At 50.6% G+C, this 21835-nt stretch overlaps 1 protein-coding gene across 2 annotated transcripts in view; it reads left to right on the top strand.

Moving 5' to 3' along the window:
* NDRG1 (N-myc downstream regulated 1) overlaps window positions 1-21498 on the top strand; it is a 55014-nt gene extending 33516 nt beyond the window's left edge. The window contains exons 5-16 of one of the 2 annotated variants that reach the window (XM_018058590.1): window positions 1370-1432; window positions 2158-2218; window positions 3508-3594; window positions 5815-5871; window positions 8638-8741; window positions 10472-10528; window positions 11353-11404; window positions 12721-12768; window positions 13879-13914; window positions 16528-16579; window positions 19617-19717; window positions 19748-21498. In XM_018058590.1, coding sequence (XP_017914079.1) covers window positions 1370-1432; window positions 2158-2218; window positions 3508-3594; window positions 5815-5871; window positions 8638-8741; window positions 10472-10528; window positions 11353-11404; window positions 12721-12768; window positions 13879-13914; window positions 16528-16579; window positions 19617-19717; window positions 19748-19828 — 799 coding nt within the window. In that variant the 3' untranslated portion in view covers window positions 19829-21498. Of the gene's footprint in view, window positions 1-1369; window positions 1433-2157; window positions 2219-3507; window positions 3595-5814; window positions 5872-8637; window positions 8742-10471; window positions 10529-11352; window positions 11405-12720; window positions 12769-13878; window positions 13915-16527; window positions 16580-19616 lie in introns of both variants that reach the window. The other variant, XM_018058589.1, reaches the window with a different exon arrangement.

Below are 21835 nucleotides of genomic sequence, written 5' to 3'. Positions count from 1 at the left end.
AGGCGGGCACAGTGGGAGCAAGAGATCCCTTCCGGGCCCTGCTGAGGAGCTGGTGATGGGAGCCTCTGTTGCTTCCTGCATCCGGCAGAGGGGACGCCCTCGCCCTGAAGTCAGACCCAGGCGGCCGGCAGACTCCCTGCTGTTGTTGTTGCTCAGTCCTAAGTTGTGTCTGACTCTTTGGACCCCCAAGGACTGCAGCACGCCAGGCTTCCCTGTCCTCCACTGTCTCCCGGAGTTTGCGCAAACTCATGTCCATCGAGGCGGCGATGCCGTCCAGCCATCTCGCCCTCTGTCGCCCCCTTCTCCTCCTGCCCTCAGTTTTTCCCAGCCTCAGGGTTTTTTCCAGTGAGTCGGCTTTTTGTGTCAGGTGGAGCAGGCTAACCACCCCAGTGTGAGCCCTCACACCATCACCCTCCAGTGCACCTGCTGTCGTGGGCCAGTTTGGAACAGAGGGGAGCTCCTCCAGCCCTCTGTCGGCAAAGTTTGTGGTCCCAGAGGATGTGTGAATTGAGGCGTCTCGTGCCTTGAACTCCCCAGGCCTCCTTTCCTGATGCTGAGTTAGCCCACTGTGTCCACCCCGTTAGGGTGGTATGCATTCTCCACCTTGTGTCCCGGGCACCTCTTGGGGAGAGAAGTTAAGAGGGGGTTTCCGTAAGATCAGGAACACTTCCCGGCAGGGCTGCCAGGGAACCTCCTTTGAAACCCTTTGAGCTCCAAGTCCCTGTTCACCTATGAAACCAAGTCACTTTTCTCTTAGCTTCAGTGATGTTGATCATCTTTATACAAAGGAAACCATAGCAACCTTAGCGATTTGTTGTGAAGATTAAATGAGCCTGTGTGCTGTGCTCAGTCGTTCAGCCGTGTCTGACTCTTTGTGACCCCGTGGACTGTAGCCCACCAGGCTCCTCTGCCCATAGAATTTTCCAGGCAAGAATACTGGAGCAGGTTGCCCTTTTCCTACTCCAGGGGGTCTTCCTGACTCAGGGACTAAACCTGCATCTCTTACGTCTCCTGCATTGGCAGGCGGAATTCTTTAGCACCGCGCCACCTGGGAAGCCAGATGAGTTTGCAATGCTCATCTAATGCTCAGTGTGGGACCTGGGACATAGGAAGCAGTTTGTAAAGGGCCACTTTACAAAGCAGAGGGTTTGCGGGGATTAGGATGGAGAGCATCCTTGCTCAGAGGAACAGGCTGATGCACTGTGGGGGTACCTGGAATAGGGGCCACGGAGGGACTAGACTGAGGAGTCTGGGTGCACAAGGCAAGTTGTCACACCGTCCCTGCCCTTCAAGCGTGTCCCAGTTTGCACCGTTTATTCCTGCCGGGGTCCGAGCTCTCGCTAACTGCCTCTGTGTGCCTTCTCCCAAGGTACATGTATCCCTCCATGGACCAGTTGGCTGAAATGCTCCCTGGAGTCCTGCAGCAGTTTGGGTAAGAGCTTGCAGAGAAAGGTGACCTCGAGCTTCTGTCTCTCCTGGGGCCTTGATCTGGCCCCACCACTGAACTCTAGGTGAATGTTTAAAGATAGGGAAGAAATCAGCTTGTCACACTCTGCAGACAGTGTCTTTCTCACAGTCTCTTTACTCCGATGTGCTTCTTGCAAGTCGGGCTCTTCTCCCTGAGGAATCCACCCCATGATGGCAGCCACTCAACCCACCCTTTCCTCACCTCTCTTCTCTTATTGCTTTTTCTTTCCCATGGAATGTTCTGGAATGGGTTGCAGGCCCTTATTTCTTCAGTGCTCATTTCCTTCTTCCTTGAGCCTTTCATGTGATGATAACACCTCAGAGTTCTTGCCCAGTTCACTTGCCTTCCAAATTTTAGAACCCAAAATACAGCTGAAGGGTGGGGAGAGGCAGTCCAGGGACTCGGCCTTCCCGTAAATGACCATCGGGCGCTGTCCGAGCCCGGCCGCGGTCAAGAGCAGAGTGAAGGGAGGGGAGGAGTCTTCCTGAGGTTGTGGTCTTCTGTGAGGCCACAGAGTGCGTGGCATCGCAGGCCCTCCAGGGCACGTAAGGCGGCGTGGTGCCAGCCACCCTCGGGAATGCCCAGGACAGACACTGGGAGAGATGGGGCTCCTCAGGGCAGGGGGCGAGGACAGCACGGCCTCACATCGCTCCCCTGCCTGGGATGTGAATTTTTATTTCTGCTTCTAGGCTGAAGAGCATCATTGGAATGGGAACTGGAGCAGGTGCCTACATCCTCACTCGCTTTGCTGTGAGTTTTCTTGTTTTAACTTTTTATTTTGTATTGGAGTATAGTGTGTTAGTTGCTCAGTCGTGCCCGACTTTTCGCAATATCATGGACTATAGCCCCTGCCAGGCTCCTCTGTCCAGGGATTTTCCAGGCAAGAGTACTGGAGTGGGTAGCCATCCCCTTCTCCAGGGGAACTTCCCACATTGCAGGCAGATTCTTTACCATCTGAGCCACTCGGGAAGCCCCTGTTGGAGTATAGCTGATTAACAATGTTGTAATAGTTTCAGGTGAACAGCCTAAGCGACTCAGCCATACACACGCATGTATCCATTCTCCCCCAAACTCCCCTCCCATCCAGGCTGCCATATAATGTTGAGCAGAGTTCCATGTGCTGTGCAGTAGGTCCTTGTTGGTTAAAAAGAAACATTTTTTAAAAATATGTTTTAAATAAAATTAATTCAAGATTAAGGCAGAAAATTGGAAAAACCACAAATAAAGAAAAAAATCACAAAAGGGAAAAAGAAATGAACCATAATTCCATTTCCCAAGGGAGAACCACAGTTCACACGAGGCTGTGTGGTCCAGAGTTCTGTATGCCCTTGGCATGTGAGGGCTGTGCCCCTAGGTACACAGCAGTGGCCCTTTCCCCTTCACTGAAGTGCCTCACTAGACAGATGCTTTATTATCGTCCTGACTGTGACCAGGGCCTCACATCACTGAGCGTCACTGACATTACTCGGGGTCCACATCAGAGGCTCTCAGGTCCTTTGTATCCTGACCAGACATTGTATTCAACCATATGTAATCTGATGGCCTATTATTTGCTGGACTTTCTAGAGGTTAGGAATGCTAGCATGAATACAAAATGGTCTGGCTGTCTAGGCTCTGAGCCCACAAAATACAGTCTCAACTCTATCATAGATTTCTATCTCTGAGAAGTAAGGGGATTCTTACTGATTCCTGAAGAGCTGAGTACCTTGTCTGATTTATGACATCCGTGGTGTGATGCGCCCATTTCACAGCTGGGGAAGCTGAGGGGCCGCGGGGTGAAGTGACTTGTCCCAGGCAGGTCTGCCAAGTCTGTGTGCTTCGACTCCTCCCACAGTTTCCTCTTTGCGCTCTCTCAGAAGTCCCATGTAGTATATGCTGGAACCTCAGTTTTGGAAGTTGGGGGGGCACATCCAGAGCATCAGCCTGCTCTGGGGGTCCACACGGACCCTCTTGGACTTTTCTCTGTCTTTAGTTTGATTTTAAAGTTCACAGTCTCCTGTGGCTGGGTTGTCTCTCTCACCTTGTGCCTTGAATTGCAGCTCAACAACCCCGAGATGGTGGAGGGCCTTGTGCTCATCAACGTGAACCCGTGTGCGGAAGGCTGGATGGACTGGGCTGCCTCCAAGGTGAGCCTGGGGGTCTGGGTCAGCCAGGGGTATCCCTGCCTGCAGAGGGGCAGGTGTGCCCAACTCTGCCTGGAGGGCAGACTGCAAGGAACCTCTCCTTGCACCCCCCTCCACCATCCCCAGCAAAGAAGGCTGCTTTCCTCTGCTTGGCTTTGAATAGTGAACATGATCTCAGCCATGTGCCATTTGGATTTCAACAAGACACTACTGTCCAAGTCAATAATACCAGTGGGATGTGGGTCTCCAGCCAGCTTTGATAAGGAGAGCCTGGGTTAAGATGTATCTACTGGGGACGTAGCATATGTTGGGTTTATATTAAGATGCTGAGACTAAAAAGACAAACAAAACAAAAGACAAATGTCTGCCACCCCAGTCACCCACATATGATTAATTAAAATATATATATATTTTATGCCACTTAGTTTTACGCCAATAATAATTAGCTAACATGTGTTGAGTGTTTATCAGGTTCTCTTTCTACGCTCTGTGGCTATATCTGCATGACCTCATTCAATCCTCAGTCACCCCAGGAGTGGGGATTGTTGTGACCATCTTATGGAGGAGGAAACTGAGGGTTGCAGGGTTAGGATGTTGTCCAGGGTTGCACAGAGCCGGGCAGTGAGAGAACTGGGGCCGAAGAGGACCCCTTGGACTCTGGGGTCCTCGGATCACCCCTGAGCTGGGCTCACCGTGGGCCCCGCCTCCATCAGCAGGTGCCAGGTGCCCACCTTGAGCCAATCTCCACAGGGCAGGAAACACAGAGAGAACAGGCACATCCCTGCCCAGGCAAGGGCCCTTGCTGTCTCGGGAAGCTCAGCTCTGGCTGGTTCCTTGTTTATCTTTTAAAAATGATCATTGTTTTTTTTTTTTCATAAAGGCCAAGGAGAAGGGGAAACTCTTCCAATGGAAACAGGACAAAGACTTTCAAGCCGGGGTTATCCTGGCTTCTCATTTGGAAAGTGTGTTTTTGCCAAGGTCGGGGTGGCTGTTGGGGACAGGGAGTGTGAAGGGGTTGTGCCCCTCCACAACCTCCCACCCCACCCTGGCCACTCTGATATTTCATTTCTTCCTGGAACATTCTGCCAGGACACGGGAGCCCTTTCCTCCCGCTGGCATGATATTCAGGAGCAGAACACACTCCCTGTTTTTTATTTTGTTTTCCAGCAAAGGGAGTGACATTGCAGGGGGCTGGTTTGGCTTCTTGGTAGCTGTCCTGTGCCAGACGTGGGGCTGGGCCGTTGACCATTGGCTGATGTGGGCCTGAGCGCTTTTTGTGGGTTCTACTGTTTGTGCTGTATCTTTCCTTCTCAGCTGCAGCCCTGGTAGAAGAAAACCTCTCTCTTGGGGGTCTAGTGTGTGTCAGACACTGGGGTCAGATCCTGGGACATGTGTAGTTGCCTCTTGTAACCCTCGCCTTGGCCTCATGACTCTGAGCTTCCCGGCACCCTGGTTATGATGAGAGGTCTGAGGTCCAGCGGCTCTGTGATGCGACCCCCAAACCCAGGGTCACACAGCTGGAACACCCAGGTCTAGAGCTTCTCTCCCCTACCAGTCCCTGCCTGACACTGAAGTTGGTCAACACACATTTATGGAGCTCCTACTGTATACTTAGCATTTATACCTAGCTGTATGTACACTTACACTTAGTGTACTTAGCACTTATGGAGTTCTTGCTGTATGCCTAGCATTTGTAGAACTCTAGCTTTGTCAGTGGGAGCAGGTAAAGAAGAGAAGGTCAGAATATTCAGAGAGGAAACTAGCTTGAGAGGGAAAAATCTGGAGGATGACACAGAAAGAAAGGATAGCGGGGCATACACGGGTCCTGTCGTGTAGACCAGTAACTTAGTGTGTGTTTGGAAGCAACAGAGAACACCTTACTCTGCACCTCCCGCCACCTCTTGCTGAGGACTCGGTGAGTTGTGGCCAGGTGAAAGCTGGGAACTTGTGAGATCTTTGTTCAGACACACTTTCTGCATGTCTCCTGTGCCCCGGGCTCTGAGAATAAGGAATGGATGGAGGGCCAGGCCACGTCTGCCAGGGCTCCAGGCCCCGTAGGTAACTGGAGACGGGTGACCACCTTCCATCACGGGGGTGACCCCAGACTTGGATGCGGGGGAGCCCATGCCGCTGCTCCGCCCCAGGGCAGTGGGGTTTGCTGACCCTGTCTGGCTGCTGCGACAAACGCCTGCGATCTAATCCCGCCCGCTTCTGTCCTCCCAGATCTCCGGATGGACCCAAGCCCTTCCAGACATGGTGGTGTCGCACCTCTTCGGGAAGGTGAGCGTGTGACCTGGCGTTCTGTTGTTCAGTCATGTGCTGCCCCGCGCAGAGGGCGCGGAGCGAGGGGACGACCCCCGACCCTCCCCAAACAGCGAGTCGTGACTCATCCACAGTCGTCAGGTCATTCCTTCTCTCTCGCTCTCCCTTCAAAGAAGTGTTAAAAAAGTGTTTTAAAACAGCTTTATTGAAGTACAGCACATGTTGAAGCTATAAAATGTGACAGATTTTGGCATTCGTATACACCGGTAAAAACCACCACTGAAGCCCTGGTGACTAACGACACAGCTTCCCCCCAGGACCTCCCCGGGGCCGCCTTCTCCTGGTTTTCCTCTGACCCTCTTTGGGTCGATGCAGACTCGCCAGAATTCCCTAGTTTTATGTAAACAGCATCACACTGTGTGGGCTCCTTAATTTTTCGATCTGGCTCCTTTCAGTCCACTTAATTATTTTGCGACCCATCTGTGTTGATGGGCGTATTGAGAGTTCATCCCTTTGTCGTGCTGAGTGGTGTTCTGTGGTGTGGGTGGACCAGAGGTTGCGTCTCCATTCACCAACTGATGGACGTTGGGTTCTTTTTAGTTCTGGGCTATGACAAAGCCAACAGCAAGCACATCTACGGACTGTGTTAGCCTCAGTCCTTAGGGACTCTGTGATTCGTGAGAGAAAGACTTTTTATTCCCAGTTATGGATATGTATATATATATATACGTTCCCCCCCGGTGGTGGATGAGGAAACTGAGACCAGTGAGGTTGAGTGACCTGTGTGAGGTCTCACAGCCAGCGAGAGGGGCTGAGATTGGAGCCCATGAGTCTGGCTCCAACGTGGGTTCCCGTAACCGATGCAGGATGCTGGCCACCTGTGCCTCCGCTGGTACCTGGCTCTCAGATGGGCTGTTGTGCACTGAGGCTGGTCTGAGCCAAGCCCCTGGTGACACGGGAGTGCTGTGTAGTTCTGCCTTGTCCCCTGGCCAGCGTGGCCTCTGTCTCTGGCCTTGTTCCTCCTGCTGAGGGAGAGGGCCGGATGTGTGTCTGAAGTGCCCCTCGTTGTCCGTTCAGCCTGGAGTGATGTGCTCTGTCCCCTGTGTGTGGCCTACACACCACTGCCTGCTCCGCGGCTGGAGAGCGTGACCTTATGACCCCCGGGGAAGCGGATGTTTGCTGGGCTGCTGCAGCGTGCGTTGTGTTGGTCCTCGTGTTCGTTGCTGTGGCTGCTGTAGCAAAGCACTGCAAGCTGGATATCTTAAAACAACAGACATATATTCTCTCTCACTTCTGAGGCCAGGAGTCTGAAATCAAATGTCGGCTGGGCCTCAGTCCTCCATTGGGACTAGGGGAAGGTCCTTCCTTGCTTCTTCCGGCTTCCGGTAGCTTCAGCATCCCTTGGCGGGTAGTCCCTCGCTCCAGTCTCTGCCTCCATCTCTGCACAGCTTTCTCTGTATCTGTTTCAAATCTCCCTCTTTCTCTTACAAGGACGCTGGTTCTAAATCTCTGGATTTAGAACCTACCAGGATAATGCAAGATGACCTCATCTCTGGATCCTTAACTTAATTACATTTGCAAAAACCTTTTTTTCCAAATAAGTTAACTTCACAAGGTCCAGGAATGTGATATGAACACATCACTGGGACAACCTTTCAGGCTGCCAAAGTCCTGTTTTTTTATATTTCAGTTTCCATTACATTTCTCCACCCTGAGTGTATAATGTGCACCTCATAGGAATATAGGAAAGATCAGAGCCACTGTCTGTATTTTCTTGGAAGGAGGGTGTCAAGTATAGAGTGAGAACTTTGCCTGACTGTACCTGAAATTACTTGGGGTGTCTGTTGGTGCCCCCAACTTACTGCAGTTGTTTTGATCTGTAACCCCAGCACAGTTCCTCAGAGTGTGACTTTCCTGATTTCTTTCTGGGAAAACAGCTAGTTGGTCCCTGTTGCTTCAGTGATCGTGGACTGTCTTGACACAGCCTTGGGCCGACACTGGCCCCTCTTTGCTCCCTCCCACTCTTGATCTGGTTGTCGTCAATTACATTAGGCCCTTTCATGAAATTGCAGCATCCTCTATTGTACAAATGAGAAACAGAACAAGCTCATAACTTGTTTGTCTCAAATCACATTCAGAAAGGAACCAGGGAGAGAGAAGGCTGAGGCTGGCCTTCTGCAAAGGTCTGGTTGGCCCTCTTGGGAATCAAGATTGAGCTTCTTTCCGGCAAACTCCCATTGCATGGGTTAGTTTTGTTTTGCAAACATGAAAAACTTCTTTTCATCTATTTCCATTAAAAAGAAAATAATAGTAATTGCTAAAGTCACATCAGTGTTTACAATGGGCTTCCTAGACAGCCCAACCTTTATTAAATCCTACAATTTGCTGAAGTAGGTGATGTCACTCCCACTCTTTTTTTTTTTTAATTATTAAAGGAAACTGAGGCTCAGAGAGGTAAAACACTTGTACAGTAAAAGGACAGTGATGGAGCCAAGTTCAGACCCAGAAGGACTGAGTTCAGATCAGAACTCCCAAAATCTGAGCCCAGAAAGGCATGCTTGCCCCTCCAGCTTGGTGATCGCTCTCCTCGCAGTTGATATTCAGACATCAGTCTGCTTCTGGGTATAGCTTCTACTTTCACAAAGCCTCCCTCAGGCCCATAGCAGGCCTATGGATTAGGCATTGCCATCATCACTTTGTACCTGAATAAGATGAAGAATGGCGAGGGTAGTGACCAGCCAGCGCCATAGTTCCCACAAGCGACATTCTCCTCTCTCTACGCAGGAGGAAATGCAGAATAACGTGGAGGTAGTCCACACCTACCGCCACCACATCGTGAACGACATGAACCCAGGCAACTTGCACCTGTTCATCAACGCCTACAACAGGTACCCGGTGCTGTTCAGCCACACGATGGCCGCTTTTGTAGGTCCAGAACTAAGATGGGGCAAGGGAGCGGGGAGCATAAAGTCAATACCAGCCCTGGAGCATATAGATGAACAGAACAAGGGTTCCCAGTAAGGGCCCCGGGAAGTCAGGTGCCTCCCGGAGTTTTGAGTATTGATTCTTTGCAAGGGGGCTTCCCAGGTGGCACATTGGTAAAGAATCCCCTCGCCAGTGCAGGAGACACAGGAGACACAGGTTCGATCCCTGGGTTGGGACGACCCCCTGGAGTAGGAAATGGCAGCCCACTCCAATATTCTTGCCTGGAGAATCCCATAGACAATGGAGCCCGGCCGGCTACAGTCCATGGGGTTGCAAAGAGCGGACATGACTTAGTGAGCACATGTGTACTTTGCAAGGAGCTTAACTCCACTCCAGATCACCAGGGGTACAAGCACGAGTGACATGCAGTCACATGGCAAATGATTTGCATGTGGATTTACGTATGTGCCTGTGCTGAGGCTGACCCTAAGAAGGACCAGAGGTGAGGAGAGCTGAGAGGGACATGGAGAAGAATACAGAAAGGCTACTGGGAGGTGAGGGACTCATTCCAAGGGTAAGAAGCAACTTAGCCTGGCTTTTGGCAAGGGTGCAGCCCTCTCAAACATACCTGGGTGACAGTCTGGGGCTCAGCTAGGGAAGGGGACAGCTTGGGGCCACTGATGTTGGCCAAAGGTTCTAGAATCCCCAAGGAACTCAGTCTGCCACTCCACAGAGGGGTCAGGGATGAGCCTCCTGGGCTCTGTGTCTCCTCACATGTTAATAACTCAACTTTACAAAGGGCATTTGTGTCCCTTCCCACCTACCTTCCTCCCAGCCTCTCAGTGATGGAGGGCCAGGTAATACTCGCAGCGAGTAGCTGAAGACACGGAGGCTGAGCACCCATTCATTCAGCAAACACTAGCGAGGACTGGGGTGGGCAGGCTTTTGACTGGGCGGTGGGCACTGAGGAGACCAGCAGCAGCTCCCACAGCCCCACATGCTGCAGGAAAGAACTGATGCCTCCTAAACTCCATGATGAGGGTGCCCTCACCGTCATCTCCTGCTGGGGAAGCGAAGGCCCAGAGAGGTTCAGCACCCTGCCCGAGGCCACACAGCTAGCAAGCGGAGGAGCCTGATTTGAATCCAGCCAGACCAGCTCCGGGCTGAGTGCTGGGAAAGGGTGTCTCATGCTGGGAGGTGCCAGGCAGGGAGAGGCTGGTGGCCATCTGTACAGTGAGAAACCACAGGAGCATTAGGAGGGAGTGAAAGGGTCAGGTCTGAGTTCTAAAGAGATGGTCTGGTTACTATGTAGAGGACTCCGAGTTAGGCGTGAGAGTAAGACTCAGACTAAAAGAAGACCCTGGACAGCATTTGGGAGGTGAAGGCTGTGGCTTGGGGGACAGGTGGGAATGAGGAAGCCTCCGCAGAAGGATGTGATTTGTGCATAAAAGAAAAAAAAAAAAAAACCAGAGGACAATAAGGTGGAGTCCACAGGAAATGTATGCGTCCTGCTGCCCCTGAAGCCAGTTCTGTGGACCCAGAGGGGCTGGGGTGGGACCCCACACAGCTTGGGATGTGGGTGGCTGTTTGCCAGAGGGGCCAGTGCAGGACTCCGGGGGTTGCCTGGGTGGAAGGGGGCTCCCTCCAGCGGAGGGTACGCTGTTATAATGGTGCATCTGTTTGCTGTCTGCAGCCGGCGGGACCTGGAGATCGAGCGGCCGATGCCTGGAGCCCACACGGTCACCCTGCAGTGAGTTGCCCTTCCCCTCTGCGCTGTCTCTTCAGCTTTGCTGGCCGTTGCCGGCAGCATCTTAGCCCTGAGCTTGGCAGGACTGCCTGCCTGGTGCTAGGACAGCCCAGTTGGCAAGACCTGGGTGGATTCTAGCCAGGGATTGGGCATGACCCAGCCTCACTCATCTGTTTGTGCAGGAGTTTGGCTTGTAGGGCATCCCTGAGACCTAGGGTTGGGGGGACCTCAGATCTCAAACAAGTCATGCTAATAACCACACCCGACAGAATTTATGAAACACCTACTCTACGCCCAACCGTTTGAGGCTTTGCTTCACAGAGTCTGGAGACAAATAAGGCACAGGACCCACTTTGAAGTGCTTTATAAAACTAGAAGGAAAAGACAGTCCTGGGTATGACCAACTGGATTCCACCAGTAATGACTATGTCTTATTATAGTTCCTTACATGAACCATATTATTTGACACCTGAATTTGGCACATGCAATTTCCTTAATTAGGTATGTCCTTTTTATCTCTGTTTTTGAAGACTGGCAAAATCCTACTCATCCTTCCTTGAGGAGTACTTAAAAATAAAATATCAGGGCATAGAAATTCTCTGGCTGAAATTCATACTAGGGTGTAAATGACTACTTACCCGTTTTATCCTAAGAATAAAGCAGAGGGTGGAGAAAGAAGGCAGCAAAAGAGAGAAGAGTACGGGGAAAACAAAATAATTTCTTTTTTTTTTTTTTTTTAAGAATCCTGGTCCCAGCCTGGCAGGTCTGGGAACATGAGAATCTTTAAATGAACCTTGTGTTAACTCCCCGTCTCTCCCTGCCCCCAGGTGTCCTGCTCTGTTGGTGGTTGGGGACAGTTCTCCTGCTGTGGATGCTGTGGTACGTAGAAATCACCAATAGCTTTGTGCTTAAATCTATGGTCCAGATCTGGTTGACTTTGTATGAAGTCTCTCTGCCCGCCCTCTGCCCTTCCTCTGCTCCCATCAGAGCAAGTGACATCTTCTGGATGCCATACTGGACTTTGGGCAGAGGGCCCAGCCACCAGCTTCCTTCCCTGGTGACTTGGCAGTGGGCCTTCTAACTCGTCTCCCAGGCCCCTTCACCTGCCGAGCTGCCTCCCACTGGCTTGTTTATATGGGCATGCTGCCACTTGAACTCCTGGCCAGGAGACTCTCTGCCCATTTGGGAGTCAGGTGGCACTTTCAGACCTGGTTGGAGCCTTATCATCTGACAGGGCAGAGAGGGACCTGGGGAGCAGAGATTAGGAAGGGCTCAGTTCACCCCTTAATTCCCACCTGTGATGTTGTAAAGGTAAAACAAGGATTCTATCTTTCCAACGTCACTACAGCTGGGGACATGGGAGACTTAGGGGCTATTGGGAAAAGTCTAGAATTGTGATGTGCTTTGAGAGGTGAGCTAGTCCAGGGTCTGCAAATGTTCATTTAGTAAAGACCTGGGGTATCCAAATGAACCATGCAATCTAGTCCACTGGAAATGACAACCCACTCCAGTATTCTTGCCTGGAGAATTCCATGAACAGAGGAGCCTGGAGGGCTATAGTCCATGGAGTCGAAAAGGGTCAGACACGACGAGCAACTAACACTTAACCTTAAGTCCACTGGACATAATCGTAGGATGTATCAGTAAAGATACATTGCTTACATTAAGAGAGGTGATAATTCTACTTTAGGCACCCTGGACATCACAAGTGAGGATTTTTCCCACTTCTGGATGCACTTTTAAGAGGGTCACTGAGGAACTGAAGAAAGAAACCAGTTTGGTGGATGTGGTTTCATGTGAAGAATAGTTGTCAGGACTGGGGATGTTGAATCTGAAGAATCATTGGCAGCAGCTGGTTAAAGAAGTCCATTTATTTAGTGACTGTTTCTGTGGCACCTTCTACAGTTTAGCTAATCTTCATCACAACCCTTTGAAAAAGATACTATCTTTATTTTACTGATGAGGAAACTGAGGCTCAGAGAGGTTAAGTAACTTGTCCAAGAGCACACAGCTCATGGTAGCAGGGCTAGAATTTAAAGCCATCTGTTTAATGCCACAGCTTGTGTTCTTTCTTCCATACCAGTAGGAATATTGGAATTTCTGATGGTGGTAGCAGAGTGGCAGCGAGGGGGTAAAGTTTATAACTTTGGCTTCAGGTAGGAAATTAGAAATTTCTTCTCCTTCTTCCCATCCAGGTGGAATGCAACTCGAAACTAGACCCAACGAAGACCACTCTCCTCAAGGTACAGGGAAAACGATGGGGGGTTGCACTTATTCTTTCTCAGAAACACCAAAAATTTTCTGCAGAATTGAGTTGTGCCTGATTATAGTATAACTGGTGGTCAGAAACCACAGAAATGATGACTGTCTGTTCAGCAACACCGACTGAGTGCTGGCTGGTAACCCAAGACTGCAAAGTTGAAGGGATCTATGTATGGGAGTCCAGGAGCTTATGGGCAGCTGGCCAAGGTGCTCTGGAGAGGGATGGACAGGAATTGTGTGGGCAGGGCCTGATTCTAGACAGACTCTGCCCACTGCACCACCCCGCCCTGCTTCATGGGCCCCTGGAGCTCAATTCCCTTGTCTTGTCACTACATCCTTCCGGCCTCCCCGGGTTAGCTGACTTTGACCTTGAGCCTGGACTGTAGGCTGGCCACAACCTCACTCACTCTCACTGGAAAAGACCTTCCAGCTCTGTTTCTCCATCCTCATCCCATCCGCATTTTCCTCCCCAAGTGCTCCAGAGTCCTAGGCTTTGGATAAATATTCACACGTGCCTGAAATGGCTTTAGGCAGCGATGACTTTGGATGTGGTGATTTAATAGGACCTTCAGAAGCGACAGCATTTACCGAGGATGACCAACCAGGAGCCTCATCAGACCAGAAGCCTTGAATGTTGCATTTTCCTTCCGAGGGGTCTTTAAAGACCTCATGTATATGGGGTCTTGTGCAGTGAATGCTTTCTGGTCAGACAGACGCCGCTCAGGACTTTACAAGTTCCTCCAATTCTCTCTGGCCCAGTTTCTGCCTCTAAAGTGGGACAGCCATCCCTTCCAGGGTTCTTGAGGGGCAGAGCGAAACCACCTACAGGGCCTAGCACAGCGCCTGGCGTGTCATAAGCTGCAAGTAATGGTGCCGAGAAGGCAGAGTTCAATGCCGACATGGTTAGTGATCAGAGCAGCCTAGCCGAGTGAGGTGGGGGTTTCCCCACCCACAACCTACCCAGGTCCCCTCACAGGGCAGGACCCAGGGTAGGGCAGCAGGCAGAGTGGATGCCCACTTGTAGCCAGTCCACAGAGTCGGCATGCCCTCCACCTAGGCCTTGCACTGACCGGTTTCCCTGTCTCCCCTAGATGGCAGATTGCGGTGGCCTCCCGCAGATCTCCCAGGTGAGTCACACCTGTCCCCACTCCCCACGTGGAGGGCAGGGGTCTCTGGGACCTGTTACCCCCTTTACCCTCACTGCCTGCTCCCCCTTGACCCCGCACCGTGACGTCTGATGACACGTTGTAGACCTGTTACCATTTGTAAAAGTGCTTGCACGTCAGGACGTATCGGATCCTCCTGCAGGAGCCTCTGTGGAGCAGATGGCACTGGGTTCAAGGCAGGGAGGGATTTGCTGAGCAGACATAGCTTGGCAGTCATGGACCAGAATCTAGGTGTGCCTGACCCCAAAGACCAAAGGCCGTAGCCATCGGCTGCCGGAGCCCAAGGCCAGAGCAAGGAGCACAGAGAGGAGATGGGCCAAAGTGTGTGTGTGCGTGCCTATGTGTGTGTGCACATGTGTGTGTGTGTGTGTTCATCCACACGTGTATATGCATGTGTGTGTCTGTGGGCACCCACATGTATATATGTATGTGTCTCTGTGTGCATATGTATGTGTCTCTGTGTGCATATATATGTGTGTACACGCACATGTGTATATGTGTGTGTGCATGCACGTGCACATATGTATGTGTCTGTGGGTGCATGCATGTGTGCACGTGTGCACATGTGTATGTGTGTGCATACACGTGTATATGTATGTGTGTCTTTGTGTGCATATGTGTGTCTGTGTGTGCACGCAGCAGTAATGGGGCACAAGTGGCCTTGTGTGGCTCTCTTAGCCTCCCTCTCCAGTGTCCCTCTCTGTTTCTACTGGCAAAGAACAAAGTATTTTCACGTTCGTATCTGCTGTTGGGTTTTGCCTACTTATAGCTGGGAGTAGCCAGAGAAGGATGGGATGGTTCAGTTTCAGAGGGAACAGATGGGTTCCCAGTAGAGCCTGCTTAGATAATAGTTGCACACTATTTTATGATGGGCTATTTATCCACGCAGCCTGCTCAACACCCTGCTGAGACAGTGCAACTTAAATTGGCTGAAGAGAAGGGGCACCATTATTCTTTCCTGTCTCCCTCCTTTATTCCTTTCTCTATTTGAAATGAGAAGACTCTAACCCTAGCCATAATTAAAGCATGTTTTATTTTATTTTATTTTGGTGTGAGATCTTAGCTCCCCAACCAGGGATCAAACCTGTGGCCTGTGCAGTGAAAGCGCAGAGTCTTAACCACTGAACCACCAGAGAAGTCCCAAAACACATTTTAAATGTCATGGCAGGAGCTGAACTAGCCCAGCCCCTCAGGAGAGCAGCCCAACAAGAACCAATGGCTCTGTAATCCTGCCTTCTCCTGCCCTTGCAAGTCGGGTGTGTTTACAAAGGGCATTCCCATCCTTCATTCCACTCAATCCCTGCAATAAGCTTTAGAGAGAGGAAGAACGTGCCTTCTACTGCAGCCACAGAAGGGGAATTGAGGCTATCAGACGGCAGAGATTGCCTATGGGCATGCAGGGGAGCTGAGTTTGGGCCGAGATCTCGTTTCCAAGCCCATCCTCTTGTTTTGTCTGCCATGTTGACACAGATGCCCTTGGCTTCCTGCAGCTCCAACTAGCAACTCTAGTTCTTATCTTATCATCCCGCAACTCCTAGAGGGCACTTTTAGCACAGACTCTTCTTTAAATATCACCTGGCTCTTTGAGGACAGTAACAGGAGTTGGTGGAGGTGGGCAAGGCCACTCTGATGATGGCTTACCAGTGAAGTGAAAGGGTGTGAGAATAGACCCAGGACATTACATTTGAGAGTATTAATTAGCCTTCAAATATGACCTTTACCCAAACATCACCTCCTGGTTTAGTGAAACTTTGAGAGTAATTGGTCAAACTGGGGTATGTTTGCAGCAGTCCCAACTCATTTTATTTAAAGTAGCCCAGTTGATTAAGAGATTTGTCTGTTCATCCATCCTTCTATCCATCCATCCATCCTCTCATCCTATCCTTCTTCCTTTCCATTTTTCCTTTCCTTTCATCCTTGCATCCTTCCTTCTTTAAGACCATCCGTCCTCCTCTTATTCATCTATCCATCTTCCCTCCTTCTTTCCATCCACCTTTTTTCATTTTCACCTATCCATGTATCCACCATCCTTTCATCCAGCCAGCCACCAGCCTGCCTGCTACTGGGGTGAGAGTAAGCTGCTCTGGGAATTGGAAAATCCTGGATTAATGTGCAGGCCCGCTAATTAACCAGAAGACCTTGGATGGATTGTTTATCTCTCCAAATCTATTCAGCTATGGAATGTATATGAAGATGGTACTAACCTCATAAAGTCATTGTTCTGGACACATCAGTTTATCCAATGATATATTCTTCACAGAAATCCTCAGTTGCAGGTGTAGCACTCTACCCATATTATATAGGTGAGAAAGCTGGCTCAGACCGGTCATGTAACTTGACTAAGTTCCTCCAGCTATGTAGTGAATTTGAACGTTCTTCCTGGCCAAAGCTAAGTTTGTCCTCCATAATCATCCCGTTCTTTGCTTTCCTTTTGTATTTTTGTCCTGTCAACACGTGGTGTTTCCGTCTTTTGCCAAGCTCCTTAATGAAGGTGACCATAGGCCTGGCTCCCGATGGCCCCGAGTGATCCGGACCTCCGGTGACTGACTGCACTTTTGCTCTTTTCTCTTGCAGCCGGCCAAGCTGGCCGAGGCCTTCAAGTACTTCGTGCAGGGCATGGGATACAGTGAGTATGGCCTTTCCCAGCAGGAGGTGGACCTAGGGGCAGCGGTGGGAACTGGAAACGGATTGGGCCGAGGATTCTGAGTCACCGTGGGCAGCTTTAGCTTTTCGCACGCCGGGCACGTCCAGGAAGAAGTATTTAGGGGCATGGAGGGTGGGCTGCAATGCAGAGCTTCCAGTGTCTCCTCATACCCTAGTGGCTCATTCTCCCTCCATTGGTGAACACAAGCTGTTTCACACCAGGGAATGTTTTAAGGTGTGGGTGAGGACTAGCCCTCTGAGGACCAAGAAGACAACAGCCCATGAAACCATGAAAATCTTTTTTAATTTTGATTACATGCTTCCCTAAGAGACTTGTCGTGAGGATGGTAATGCTGGTCATGGTGGTGGTGGTGCTGGTGACGTGAGGATGGATGGTGGCGATGATAATGGTGGTGGTGGTGGTGGTGGGCATGGTGGTGGTGACGGTGATGGTGCTGGAAGCGATGATGGTGGTGGTGGTGTGAGGATGGTACTGGGTGAGATAGTGGTGATGGTGGTGATGATGGTGGTGGTGGTGTGAGGATGGTGCCGGGTGAGATAGTGGTGATGGTGGTGGTGGTGATGAAGAATCATTAAGTCCTTTTTTTTTTTTCTCATTTAACGATCACAGTAATCCTAGGAGATACTCTTATCCTCATTTTACAAATGATGAAACAGGCTTTCAGAAATTAAGCAAGAAGCAGAGTGGGGATCTGTGACAGTTCTTCGAAAACTGCAAAGCTCTGAGCAAATGGGTGATAAAGTTACTTATAATCAAGGCAGAGCATGTCTGCTAAATCATTAGATTTGAGAATTTAAGGATAAAGAGCAGCATAACTAAGAGCCTGCAGCCTCTTTGCGTTATGGTTCCAGTTTATTCACAGACGCACACAGCCCCTTTTCAGCAATGCAGTCCCATGACCGGGACAGACAACCCTAAGTTCAACCACACTCCTGGGCACCATCCACTGTTGGTACATGTTGGTGTGTCAGCCACGGTTTCAGCCCCGATGTGGTTGGTTTTGCTCTCTCTCTCTGCTGCCTGGATTTCTAATTCGAGTGCCCATCTTAATTAAGAAGTCTGAATGTCTAGTCACTTCCTTTTTCTTCCCTTTATTTTCCTGAGGCTTAAACTGTTTGCTCATTTAAAATAGTAATGTTATGTTTGGTCTACTGACCGCAGTCTTCAGATTGGCTTCAGCCACATTTAGTTTCTAGCACAGCTGAGAGCAGGCAAGCCTGATTTTCATGCTCCAGGCAGGAGTCATGTCCCAAATAGCCCTCTTCCAACAGAAAACATCTGCCTGTGGGTCTCTGCCCCTCTGGGAAAGTGTGCAGGAAAGGCAGTAACTCGAGAAGGGCTTTGTTTTCCTTGCAGGCATAAACTGCAACTCAGTTGTCTTGAACCTGCCATGGGTTTGGATTTCTGCTTTGAAAGTGCATTCTGGGGAGAAAGGAAGTGGGAGGCCAACCTTGTTTGCCCCCCACCCGCTATGTCGGCTTCTATTTCCAGAAAGCAGCCTGCAGATCATAGGGAAAGACAACAGAAAGAGCTAGAGGCATCCACCAAAGACGAGGGAAGGAATCGTTTATTTTCCCAGTGCCTGCTCGCAGCCGCGGGCCAGTGTGACAAGCCCTTAGCCTCCATGACTCCATGCTAGGGTCACCAGAGGCCTGCAGGGTCAGTAAGACCCCAGATGTGGGATCAAGGAACAGGGGGTGCTCAGAGAAAGTATGTGAGCAACAGGTGTGGGATTGATCCTGATTTTTTCCTGGATTCAGGAGCTGGCTCTTTAAGAAGATTCAGTACGCAAGGATAAATTCTGTTTGTCAGTGTCTGTGGCAAAGAGCCAACAGAGCCAATTGAGCCAGTAACATTGCCCACTGAGCCAATAACATAACCCCTCCATGCATTTGTACTTATCACTGCCTCAGTGTGTGGCGTCTTTTATTCAATGTGATCTTGACAAAGAGGCTTCAGTCGGCTGATGGAGTAGTTTCCTAGGGTGGCCATAGCAAACCTCCGTTGCTTAAAGCGACGGAAATGTATTCTCTCACAGTATTCCAGTTTTAGAGGCTACAAGTCCAAAACTGAGATGCAGGCAGGGTCATGCTCCCTGTAAGGATTCTCTGAGGAATCAATCCCTCGTCCCAGCTTCTGGTGGTTGCCAGCAGCCCTTAGCTGGTGGCTGCATCACTCTGACCTCTGCCCTGTCTTCACTCAGCTGCTCCCCGCCTGTGCATCTGTCTCCTTTTAGGAGGAAGCCAGCCATCGCATTAGCGCTCACCCTAACCAGGATGAATTCATCTAGACAGATCTGCAAAGACCCGATTTCCAAATAAGGTTATAGTCAGAGATTCTGGTGCTCATGAACTTGGGAGAGTGCTCTTCAACCCAGCACAGATGGGGTTCTTCATCCCATCTTCTCAGCCACCTGCTATGTTTAAGGGCATTTTAAGTCCTTCGGAATGGATGGTGCCATTAAGAGTTCCTGGAAGCTCACAGGTTGCCCACAGGAAGAGGTGACAGCTGACCGCTCCGTGTGGCCTCAGTTTCCAGCCTGTGGCTTGCAGGGATTAGCCGGGCCAACTATGAACATCCTCCTGACTCTAGAGACTGTTGACATCACAGGGTGGTGGGCACGCACTTGGGCGCTGATACCTGGGGGTCCATGGTAGTATTCTGATTTAACACATGGGGCCGGGGTCTCAGAGAGGGACACTTTTCAAGTCCCACAGCTGGTAAGCGAGTGGCAGACAGCTGCGATCAAGACTCAGCTGGTGGGTTCGTGCCAGGGTGGGACCCGTCAGTCCTCACCCAGCCTGAGCCTGGCTCTTCACCTCTGTGAGTAGGCACGGAAATGACAGGGGGCCCAGCACCTGGATGCCTTAACGACAAACAGGAGCAAAGTTTCCAAGGGCAGGCGGCACGCGGGGCACGCGGCAGGCTGCGTCGCTGAGGTGCGAGCGCCTCCAGCCTTCGCCCACCCCCCTCACTGAGCTCTCTCCTCTCTCCCCAGTGCCCTCCGCCAGCATGACCCGCTTGATGAGGTCTCGCACAGCGTCAGGCTCCAGCGTCACGTCCCTGGAGGGCGGCCGCAGCCGCTCGCACACCAGCGAGGGCGCCCGCAGCCGCTCGCACACCAGCGAGGGCACGCGGCTGGACATCATCCCCAACTCTGGCGGCCCCGGGAGCAGTGCTGGGCCCAACTCCACGGAGGTGTCCTGCTAGGCGGCCTCGGGGCCAGCCGGCCGCCCCTGGACTCTAGGACCGATCGCTGTAGCTGCCCCTCCTCTGGCCCCCCTCCCCACCCCTGCCTGCCAACCGCACGTTAACTCGTAACTCGGTATTAATCCAAAGCTTATTTTGTACAAGTGAGCTCTGGTGACGACACGGTGAGATTGGGTGTTTGTGGGGTCACCCTTTCTGGTGAGGGTAGGGCGGGGTGGACCAAAGGGAAAGATGCACCTCAGTGCCCCCCTCCCCCAAACGAGGGGCTGAGAGGCCACCCTCCTACCCTCCTTCGGAGACGCCAAACTGCCAGAAACCAGCGCAGAGTAAACACTCGATCTATCCAAGGCTAGCCTGGCCAGAGCATCCTGGCGCAAAGGGACACCTCGTTGGAAGCCCAGCCCGCCTACTTCCTGTTTCCTCTCCAACTAAAGAAAAAACAGACCCAGATTCTGGAAACCAAGCCCTTTCTGATTGGGGAGGGGGAGAGCAGGGAGTGGTGGGGAGCTCTTTTAAAAAAAAAAAAAAGCCAAACAGGAAGCAGGGAGAGAGGTGGAATTGACATGGAGGCTCCGAAGTATTTGGAAAAAGCAAATCTCCATAGTTAACTTGAAGAAATAGACTTTTTTTTACACGTTTGTGCATATATACACTTTTTATGGTTGACGCCTACAAGCCTGTTTTCCTGGCATTTTTTAATGGACAACAAAAGTAGGGGACAAAATCTTCCAGTTTTTCAAAGAAACGGTCTTGGCAGGCATTTGGTATTTGTGTGTTTAAAGCTTTGAATCAGCTGCCTGCCTCTCCCTCCATCGCCCTACTTCCCACCCCTAATACGTGAACGAGTGGTTATTTCATTCATGGGGAAGAGTGTGTAGATTTGTAGTTGTTTTCTCTGAAATGGAGAGAAAGATTGCAAACAGCTGGGCCTGGCTGTGATGTGTCTCCAGGCAGCAGCACCGGGGCAGGGGCGTTGGGGTGGGGTGGCATTTTTGGTGATTAGACGTAAGGAATTCCTTGTGGTTGTGATGGAATCCAGTGCAGTTGTGATTTCAGTCGATCCCATCTGGTTCCCAGGAATCATGTGTGATTAAGTTAAATCCTGCTTCCAATCTCTGACAATGTGGGGGTGAATCTGAACTTGACTGCCAAAGGTTTCTGACCTGGTGACCTTCCAGAATCTTCAGCTAGGGGGTGTGATTCACATGGGGAGTGGTGGCCCAAAAGATGTGCGGAGTCTGAAATGTGTGTTCCATGGGATTTCCTTCTCTCTCCCACCTTCCTCTCTTCCCTGCCCCTCTAACTCCTCCCTGAGCAGGGTGGCACCACTGACATTTCTGGGCAATGTCAACATAGCTGTCGAGTTCCTGTACTACTTACTGCCTTTTGATCTCATTTTGGCTAACCATGGATCTTCGTATAGCAAGTTTTGATCAGGATGAATGGAAGAGCGTGCATCAGCCACCGGGGCCTGGTGGTTACTGGGAGGAAGTAGTCAAGCCTTCCAGGCAGCTTGGGGGATTTATGACTCAGTTTACCTGTCACCTACCACCTGGGAGGCAGAAATGGCTGAATCAGAACAAGAAGCTGTTATGTACAAGTCTTTCCAGAATAGTTTCTTAATGAGATATTTGTATTTATTTCCAGACCAATAAATTTGTAACTTTGCAGTGGCTTGTGTCTTTTTCCCCTACCTGAGAGATCATGCATTGAGGTGGGTCTTTCCTTACCTGGGGCTTCCTGCCCACATGCCCCTCACCTTTGGAATTCTTCAGAGCATCACTGTCCAATAAAAATACCATGCGAACCACTGATGTAACTTCAAATCTTCAAGTAGTCACATTAGAAAAGGTAGAAAGAGACAAGTGAAATGAATTTTAATAATACATGTAAGCCAGGATATCCAAAATATTAACATTTTAACATGGAATCAATATAACAATTAACGAGGTGCCTTGCATTCTTTTCTTCCTACTGAGAAATCCAGGCTGTATTTTCACATCACAT

This window comes from Capra hircus, chromosome 14 (genome assembly GCF_001704415.2).
Source record: "Capra hircus breed San Clemente chromosome 14, ASM170441v1, whole genome shotgun sequence".
Classification (NCBI taxonomy): domain Eukaryota; kingdom Metazoa; phylum Chordata; class Mammalia; order Artiodactyla; family Bovidae; genus Capra; species Capra hircus.
The sequence above is the reverse complement of the archived record's forward strand: the minus strand, read 5'-3'. Positions and strand labels throughout refer to the sequence as shown.